The sequence below is a fragment of the Ruditapes philippinarum genome, unplaced genomic scaffold (genome assembly GCF_026571515.1).
Source record: "Ruditapes philippinarum isolate M1 unplaced genomic scaffold, ASM2657151v2 ctg2506_1_1_1_1, whole genome shotgun sequence".
Lineage (NCBI taxonomy): Eukaryota > Metazoa > Mollusca > Bivalvia > Venerida > Veneridae > Ruditapes > Ruditapes philippinarum.
In genome coordinates, this window is record NW_026857650.1 from 55,011 (window position 1) to 65,584 (window position 10,574).

The following is a 10,574-nucleotide window of genomic DNA, read 5'->3' on the forward strand; positions in this document are numbered from 1 at the left end:
ATAACCTTTTTAGAAATTGTTAGAAGCATGCCTAATTACAAATACAATTGATGTTCGAGAAAGGATTTACCGGACGAGTGGGTTTCAATATCATATTATGTGATAGTTATGGGAATCAGCACTAAATACGATGTTTTAGTACAACTATAATACCTCGTTAGGATTTTAGAAATTCGTATAGATAATTATTCTGAAAGTCAAAAATACGAAAACTAAAATTTTACAGTGTTGAAATATAGGAAAGCAATTGAAAAAAATTGAAAAAAAAACACGGAATCCTAAAACTTGCCAGCAAAATTAAAAGTGGTTGTTAAATCAATTTGATATAACCACTTATCATTGGACATGAAACGTATTGCAAACATTTATGTCATAGAGCTACGTGCCAGATTATCGAAAGTATTTAAATTAAAGCAAACTTGAGAAAATAAAAAATATGATTTTAGAAAAGTTAAAACATTCAAGGAATAATTAACATGTTATGTGCGATTTATGACTGACATTTCAGTATTTATTACTATATTTTTCTACTGCGTTAATAACGCAGTAAAAGTTAATTTTGCATATGTTGACCTTTTTTGGTAAGCATGTGGTCTGCAAGTGCCACTGATAATGTGTAAATTGCTTCCCTTTGGTTATCTCACACTTTTATATATTTAAATACATTTTCAAAATTTCATGAACATTAGCATGAACCTGGAGACATGCTGCTTTAAAGCTTTCTATAGGCTTTGTTTTAAATTACTTTGTAAAGGAACACAAAAGAACGCAAATGAATTTTGGTAATGGAGACACACATAAATACGACAATCGTATGCGTTTTTGGCATATGAATTTGCATTTTATGATAAATATATATTTTGTTATTCATCCAAAACTTATCATAGAATATTGTTACCAGGATGTTTCAACCTATATGTTTTCAGCAAAGAAATTATCTGTTTAAATTGTATATTCAAACGAAATCACCAAGTGTAACAATATTATATAAAATGTATAAAACAGCAGACTGATAACATAATAAATTGTATGGTAATCTATTAAAAATGATTGATGTGTCTGAGCGCAAGAGCTGAGCTTGATAAAAGATATATCATGCTTTATACAACACTGTGATTTCGATAAAGAATATTGTGCTTCCAGAAGCGCTGCCATGTTTGTTAGAGAAACATGTCATGCTCAAACTCGCCTAGGTATCTTGCAACAACTGGTTTAGGAGTTTTTGCATAGAAAACTTTCACGTATTGTTACAAAGTATTTTTGTTTCATAAACAGTCACACAGTGTAATACTTTTATACTTGTTATACTTTTATGAATAACCCTAATTTTTGAATGAACATAAATTACGTGTAAAAGATTGTTATTTATATTTGAACAATAACATCATTAATAAACTACTCGTATGAAAAAATATTTCAAGCGGTGCTATATTAAATTGGTTCTAATAACTAAATGCGCAAAGAACAAAACAGTTTACAGCGTTTAGAGAAAAAAAATAAATCAATGTAGCTAAGAAACAATTTTGGCAACTTAAATACTATAAAAGTATATGAGAGCCAAAATGTACTTTGATAACAGTAATCAGTAATCGAAATACATAAATGTTTTTGTCAAGGAGAAGATGTGGCGAGAATTATTCATTTCAGATAGTCTACTTTCCCTTCAGTAAAGTACAAACAAATTGATCTACCTTTCACACAGACACACAGACACGCAAGAAACTCCATTATCATTGTTTATATAAAAACAGATTTCTGACTAGCAATCATGCATTTCTTTATCATAATTATGTTGTAAAGGGTAATAATTTTAATTTCTACGTATAACTATCATGGGTAAAGATATAGCTTAACATACTTCCTGTTTGTGTCTAAACACATTTATTGGTTTGGGCCGCCTATTAGTAAGTGCAAAATATTTTTTGTTATTATCTATTTGACATTTTGTAAATTCTAGACATTAATCTATGAAGTGGTGAAAACATTTTTATCAATAAATGAAGTTATCCTCAAATGTAACAATAATTCATTTTCCCCAAGTGAAATATAATGTAGATAATTCAGTTGAGTAAGGTTTTGAGTTCCTCTTTTCAATTTCATTGGACAATACACACAATCACTGCTTGATATGACTGTTTTTTGGTATCATTTACCCCAGTTGAATTGTGAAATGTTCTCGAGGAAATCATTATAATGGTATTGCATTAGTAACTATATTATAACGTTGGGACAAAGATAGCAATTCACTGATTACTTTTGCCGTACATTACCATGTTGCATATTCGTTCAACTGCTAAAACAGGCCAAGTGGATTATTTAATATATATATTTTTCTTCTATTTAAATGCTGAAAAGCATTTGGTTACACTGTACAAATCATGTAATAATAGTGTTGAGTTTTATTTTATTCCTAGAACAAGAAATACTTGGTCATAAATGACATAGCCAACTGTTAACCGTATCAAAGCTCAAGTAAGTTCTACACTTGTAGGACCTTTAAAATTACAAATTGATTTAAATCGGGTATTTCATTTAAACACACTCAGAGCTCCAGCGCGGATGCTTTCACGCGACGTGAGAGTGATTATACAATGTTAATTAACGACCGGGATCCAGGTCAGACGAGTTCACTTTCATCGGGGGTAAAGAAGGGTCATGCTAACGATTTCGAGACGTTTCGGCCCAAGACATATCGGCCCCAAATTACCCAATACGAAGTATTTTTAAATCCACAGCGTGGACAGACATTCTTTTCTTATAGAAAAAAAAATACTTGATTTTTTTTTCGAATGTATTATCATAAAAGATTCCATAACTAATGATACAACGATGCAAAAAAGAAAAACCGATGCCCATGAAAAATTTTAATGTGTTCAACTTTTTAGTTGCGTATGACCTAATCTTCGAACATTATTTTTTAGTTGCGTATGACCTAATCTCCGAACGTTTTCAACATTTTGATTTTGTTAAAAGAATAAATTTATACAAGTTATAAATACCACTTACAGTAAGTTTTGTTTACTTCGAATATTTGATAAAACTAATATTTAACTAATCTATTTTGCTTGAGCTCAGTGCCGTAACACTGCCGATTTACTGTTTCATTGTTATTGATTCGTACTTAAAAGTTTCGTTCCAAAAAATATATAATTTCTTTCTTAAACAAATATGACATTAAGATGTATGAATTTTAGATCATAAAAGTTTTGGATATTATTTTTTTAATAATGTAGTCTTAAATGTTTAGAATTTAAGTGAATTATCCTAGTAAAAAAAAGACATGTGTACAGACAGTACATGTATAGATCTATTGCTGAAGTGGTAATGAATTTGTTTTTAGAGCATATAAAAATAGTTATCATTTTCTTTTCAGACATCTTCAGAATGTCACAAAAGAAGATTTTTAATTTCTTTCAAAGCACGGAGAAGTCAAACTCATTGGTATTGGTGAAGGGTATATTGAATGACTTAGTCAGTGATGTTATTATTAAAAATTCATCAAAAAAACACGAAACTGTAAATGACAAAACATTAGAAAAATGGAAACAAAATTACCCATGGTTAATTGTATCTACTATGCATGAAAAAAAGACATTGAAATGTAAATTATGTTCTGAGTTTAAAACAAGTACAATATGGGCAAAGGACGGTACAACCAATATTCAAAAGTCTACTCTTGACCGTCATAATGAATGTGATCCCCACATTGAAGCATGTAAATTATCTATCAAAAAACTTGATATGGAACTCGCACCAGAGAACAAGTTGGAAAAAGGTAAAATTGACAATGCAGATGTGTATCTAATGAGAACAGTGTATATGGTAATGAAAGAAGAGTTACCTTTAGATAAAGTTAATGCCATTCTTGAATTACAAAGAATTAATAAAGCAGACATTTCTTACCGAAATTTAAGCTGGACAACCATCACAGAAATACAAAATCTGATAGCTCTTATACTCAAGGAAGACCTTATTCAAAGGTTGAGATCTTCAGAATATTTTGCCATGTTGATTGATGAAACCACTGATGTATCAATTTCTAAACGTCTCTCTATTTGTGTAAGGTATATTCACAATGGTATTCCGTACACTGATTTTCTTGCTAACATTGAGTTAAGTGATGGATGTGCCCACACTATTGTTACTGCATTATTAACTTATTTTGAAAAATGTGAAATTAACACAAGTAAGTGTGTTTCCTTAGCCACAGACGGAGCTAGTGTCATGGTTGGAAAAAAAACTGGGGTTGGTGTACAGTTGGTAGCTAAAGCTGCACCATTTTGCGTACAAACACATTGTGTAGCCCATCGACTTAATTTATCAATTACAGATGCAATTAAAGACAATGATGCAATGAAAAAATTTAATGTGAAATTTGGTGAGCTATTTAACTTTTTTAGCAATTCTGGTAACAGAACTTACACCTTACGTCAGATGCAAACACTCCTAGATGAACCTGAACTTTCTATTAAGGCCCCTTATCCTGTCAGGTGGCTAGGTCTGAAACGTGCAGTGGAAACAGTACATGAATGTTATGGATCACTATTGGCAACACTGTCAAGTATAGGTGTGAATGATACAAAGGCTAAAGGCCTTTACAAGTACTTTTCCTCTTATAAAACTGCTATACTTATTGGTTTAATGTGTGATGTTCATGTGGAGTTGGGAAAACTTTGTTGTACTCTGCAGTCTGAAAAACTTATGTTTAGTGATGTACCAGCTATTGTGGAAAGTACAGTGAGTATGTTGAACATTTTGAAAACTAATGATGGTGAGTGTTTTAAAATCATGAAAGGAAACCTTAGGTATGAGGAAGACAAGGTCTTTTATGGCAATGAAGAGCTGACAAATTATTCTCTAAATATAGATTCACAAATTGAAACTGTAAGACAGAATTACTTAAGTAATCTCATTAAAAACATAAAACGGAGAATACCCAAACATGATAGTAAGCTAATGTTGAGTCTAAACGAGGTCCTGGAACCATCTATTGTAAGAATGGCCTCTCCAGAAAGCAATGAAACTGCTCTGCAGTGTCTGATAGACCATTATGGTAATGACAAAGTTATAAAATCAGTATCTGGTAATATGATCAGTGGTTATGTTGAGACTGTAAAGCCTGTTGTGAAAATAATTCAGAGTGAACAGTTGCTTAAAGAATGGCCAGGTGTTTGTGGTATGATGGCAGGTTGTTACAAAAATTTGAGCCTTCCTGAGTTCTGCCAACGAATAATTCTTAAGCACAAAGACCAGTTCCCAAACATAGCCAAACTTGCTGTAATAGCACTATGCATGCAGGTGACATCAGTTGAATGTGAGCGCTCATTTAGCACTCAAAATCGCATAAAAAGCAAATACAGGTACACAAATTTGCAAATTTTATTCTTATGATTATCATAAATAATAAAAGGAAAATATAATAACAATAAAGAATGTTAAATAATAAAAGGAAAGTAATTATATAACAATAAAGAATGTAACAAATCTGGTTAAAATTTCATTTGTAAATGCTATTAACTTCAAAAATAAAAGAATATCACAGGTATGTTATAAAACTGTTACTGTAATGAATTAACATAAATACATCACAGTTTGCTTTTTATTTCAGTCTTTAAGTTTATAAAATATTATTTTATGTATATATTTCCAGGGCCTCCCTTGGTGATGTTTCCCTTGAGGCTCTCATGAGGGTCAGCCTGTTTGGACCAAGTGTTGAGAATTTTGATAGTGAACAATGTGCTAGGCAGTGGTTGACCAAGAGAAGGCGAAAAAAGAGACTTACTGCGGAGTACAAACCAAGAGAACCAAAAAGAATGAAGCTTACGAAGTGTTGACTTTTTAATCAATAAATTTATCCTGATAATTATACAACTAAAATACAACTGAAAACAGTTACATGTATATGAAAACAACAATTTTGAATAAATAACCATCTGTATAAGGCTCAAGACTTAAAATCATTATTTTTACTCATGGTGATTTTGAGATATGCATTTTTACTCCTCACTCTTGATTTTGAGGGGTAAAAACCCCTTGGCCCAAAAAATTATCTGGAGCTCTGCACACTGTTGTCCTAATAGTAGTAATACGTTACAAAAGGCAGGGCAAAACCTTAGTTTACAACAAAGTACACTGATGCCTGTATATAATTGCAAAGATCTTAACATTGAATTTCAAAGATAAATTTCGATTCTTTGTTCATTTTATATCTCCGTAAATTTTGTGATTTTCTTTTTTACCGAATGATATAACATTATATGATTTTTATTATAATATAAAAAAGTCTTTGTATTGCAAAATAATTTATTATATGGTCTAAATATCGCTGCAATCTCATTGGTCTAAACAGTAGTCAAGAGAACTTTTTTAAAATCATATTCACTGGTTATAGTATCATATTCACTGGCTGAATTGGATGTCCCCAGTCTAAAAATAGATTGAGACTCATATCCAATGACCATACACCGTAGACTGTTAATTACACGTGTTAATTAAAAGATAATTGTTTCATGTTGTAGTCAAAATTTGTACATGTATAAAAGTTATACTTTTTGTAGTTTTTTGTTTTAAAATATCTTATCCTATTTATATAATAAAACAATTATTGACCAGTGAGCCATTGAATATGATGGGATATTCACCGGAAGAAAGTCATATTGACCTCGGCTATCGTCTCGGTCAATATGTCATCTGCCGGTGAATATCGCATCATATTCAATGGCTCACTAGTCAATAATTGTATAGTATTTAATAACAGACATCATTCACATTTGTTTTCTGTGAAATTCTTGTGTCATGTCAAGAAGTAAATGACCTTATAATGTAAAGAAAAAATACAAACAAAATACTGACCATCATAAAACTAGTTAATTATTTTATCACTTTTCATTGTATTGTGAAATACTTTCAATTGATTTAATATCAAATAATTTCTGTTCTGCAGTATTTGCATTTCCAGCTTTAAGCATCATAATATAAAAAAATGACAGTAACTAATTTATGTGTTTATAAGACAATAATTATTAAAATTTAAGCGGGACAAGTTTGTACTATTAAATAACATTTCGTTACAAGTCAAGACAAAATAAGGGATCGTTCACGGCACCATAGCATCGGCTTACGCAGTATTCAAGCGTAAACTGAGCGTGTTTGAAAATGTTCCCGAAAAATCAGAAAAAATATGGCAACATAGGAATAAATTACGGTGCAACTGTTGATAGCTTCCAAACAATACGTTACACCGTGACTAAGGTTTACTAAGGAATATCCTTTTGTTCAATGATGTGGACAATTGCAGAATATAAGTTTAAGTTTTTAGAAAAGGAACAAACTTTTTAATGAGTTTAAATGTTAGAAACATGTTATAGGAACTACTCGAAATAAGTCTTCTTACTTACTGTTACTATGTTATGAAAGAGTGCATATTAAATGAAATACTTTATTATTTATTAATTATAAATAGCATATTAAAGCTTAAAGCTAACAGATTACAACATATACCGTTTACATTACTTATGATAATATTTGAGACTTATAAAACCCGAAGTCATTTCTTTAGAATCAAATAAGTAATAGTTTCTCTAGATATTTCTAGTTTAAATAGATAATGCAAAATATAAACACTTTTCTGCTAAGTCATATTGATATAAGATGAAACTTGAATGTCTTGATACCTTCGTATTCGTATTTCAACTTTATAAGGAGCTCAAGTTGATGTAATGATCAATGCATATACTAATATTGATGTTGAAACCTATTTCCCACGGTATCGGGAAGTAAACTTTCAGTAAATTAAGAGGAATACTTCATTATGTTGTACACAGTATTCAACCGAAGAGGGATTTCTATATCATAATGTTTTCTATATCAACTCGCAATTCGATGTTGTTCTAATATGACTCTACCGACTTATTGAGACTGCGCGTACAAATGTGTCTTCTAAAAACATGAAAAACATGAAATAGTTATGTTTGTTATCAAATATCTCTTTAAATATTAGATGTTTATATAAGTGTTTTCACTCATATGTTGCGTGTTATACATATAAAGAGACAACTGATATCCTCTGATATTGTTGATGTCATCACGTTTGTCATGCTACGCTAATAATAACAAACAATAACGTTATTTTACCCAATCATTCCGCTTGTTTGATCCTTTGTGTATTATACGACTGAACCAAATTGATAAATTATAAATAAATTTAAATATAACAATAACATGGCAACAATTAAGAGAACATTTAATATATTATATAGTAAACAATAAGATCTAAATGGTTAAAATTAGGGTACACATTTTAAAAACAGATATACATATAAATTATATGTTCTGACATACATTTAAGGTAGGGCAAAAGTATGCCAAAAATACGGAAACTGTTCAGCAAATGCAAATGCAAATAGTAAAGACAAAAGAAATCATATAAATACGTTATTTCTCAATAAAAAAGTCGACATAATTATTGTACTGAGCTTTGATGCATATACATGAAAACTCATTCTCTTTAAAAAAATAAACAAGGTTATGCCAAACTATTGAAGATACAAAATTAAAAAAGACGTGCGCATTTTTAAAGATTTAAGCTTCATTCCTCTGGTAAATTGAAAAATGAGTTCAAAAAACATATGAAATGTGCTTTCGGCGTGATTAATGATCTGCAAATCTAAGATTAACGGCATACACTCACGCGTTTCTTATAATAATGTCATTGCAAGATAAATGTTCTCTAGATAATCCTCTATCTATCATTTGATCCACATATTTGTTCAATTACCTAGAGAAAGAACAGTGATTGACATTTTGATATTATTACAGTAATCAGTGTGTGAAGAAAAGCGGTCATATATACAATATCAGCTTATTTATCGTGTAGTGATTGCTGAATATAAAATATAATAATTAACAATATGTGATATTGCTGGATAATGACCCCTTATTTTGTAATTATATGAAAAAAGGATCTTTATGACAAAAACAAAATTCATCAGCTTGAATCTTTTAAGGAGATGTGTTATTTTTTTTGAAGATAATTTATGGCAAAATCACAATAATCTGGAGCTACATTGAAAGAAAAGCAGCAATTAATAAATAATTCAAAGCTATATGCTGTAAAATAAACATGTTAGTTTAATAGGTAAACTTTCTAAATTTAAGCTCTTAAAAATTGGTAAATTGTACTCACCGTAAGTTCATTTTCAAGTATATTTACAATGTAATTAACAAGTAAGTTACTAAACCTATTCCGGTGCTTCATTTCAGTGTCGGTCGTTTAAAGTAAATTCAATGAATAGGAAACCGTTGTTCTCTTCTTACATGAACTTACATAATGGCAGCCATCGTTGATCCCTCTATGTTAAATTTTAACGGAGGTTCAATATCTGGAAAAGAGGTCATCCTTCGGAAGCATTCAAAACAGCATAATACTTGAAATTTGCGGACTCGGCTAAGATTGAGCCTGTACATGAGGGATAATAAAGAATTCAGCATCCCTTACGCCTCCTAGCACCTACTTGAGCGGTTCTCAATTCCCAACACTTTTAAGCGCTAGACTCAAGTATCCCGAAGGCCAAAAAAATAACAATAGCATCTATCTAATTAACAGACAGATTCAGCTGTTTAAGTTGCAGTTATAGTGAGCGTTAACTTTGAGCAACAGAAGTTAACACAACGGTTTATTTAAAAAGGTGTTAGTTGATGGAACAGACAGAGCTTTAAGCAACTTGCCTTAGATGTCTAAAACGTTTACAAAAGCTTAGTTGTTCTTAGACTGTTCGTGCGTTTTTCTAATAATATTTTTTGTGCCAACTAATCGCTTAATGTGATAACTTTTTTATCTTCGTTGTCTTTTTTTCATTTATAATTTATCTTATACGAATATATAAAAAAAAGGCCAGATAATTTAAAAAAAATATACCAAGAGTACAAGAGGTGTATTCTACAATTTGCATTTTAAGTTTAAGAGTTATCGTATTAACAAATAATATCTTTACAAAATAAAATATCATATAACTTGTAATACAGCGTTATTTGATACTTATTATTATAAAGAAACTTGACATAGCATAATATATATATTTAGGCAAACAATCACGACACCTGTAGACTAATGCAATTGTTAACACTCCCATCATACTTCACAATCAGTTATTCGACATTTGACAAGGACAAGAGCAATGGCCGACAATATTATATCAATTAATAGAACGTGTGTATTTTCATACGATTTAATAAATTCTGATGTTAATTTCATTTTAAATGGTAAAACAAAGATCCTTTCAACATACTATTAACATCAGAAATGTAGACTTTCAGCAGATCCACATTTAGGTCATATACAAAATTACATTTATTATAAAAATATGTGTGTATGACATACGTTAATTGAATTTAAGGTCTGTACTATATAATTGAGAAAGTAAGAATCTTTCAAGAAAGTTCAAAACGGCAAAATTGAGAATGTTGCAGGCTCTGTTTAATTTAGCCGTTCATGGGCGGTACTATAAAGTCGCCAAGAGACAGCATCATTCTGGACATTTTACCAAGGCGGCGATAAAGCAATGATTTATAAAATT

At 30.5% G+C, this 10,574-nt stretch overlaps 1 protein-coding gene across 1 annotated transcript; it reads left to right on the forward strand.

The window, feature by feature from the left end:
* Positions 1-2,559: 2,559 nt before the first annotated feature.
* On the forward strand, positions 2,560-5,834 carry LOC132750500 (zinc finger protein 862-like). Its single transcript, XM_060740498.1, has 3 exons — positions 2,560-3,007; positions 3,374-5,360; positions 5,651-5,834. Exons 2-3 carry the CDS (start codon positions 3,385-3,387, stop codon positions 5,832-5,834), a joined length of 2,160 nt encoding a protein of 719 aa, XP_060596481.1. The 5' UTR covers positions 2,560-3,007; positions 3,374-3,384.
* Positions 5,835-10,574: the final 4,740 nt, after the last annotated feature.

What these genes read in the sequence shown, in the direction of transcription:
- LOC132750500 (XM_060740498.1), top strand. Translation starts at nt 3,385, where the DNA reads ATGTCACAAAAGAAGATTTTTAATTTCTTTCAAAGCACGGAGAAGTCA. An exon ending in CGCATAAAAAGCAAATACAG is followed by an intron (nt 5,361 to 5,650) that starts GTACACAAATTT and finishes ATATATTTCCAG; the next exon opens with GGCCTCCCTTGGTGATGTTT.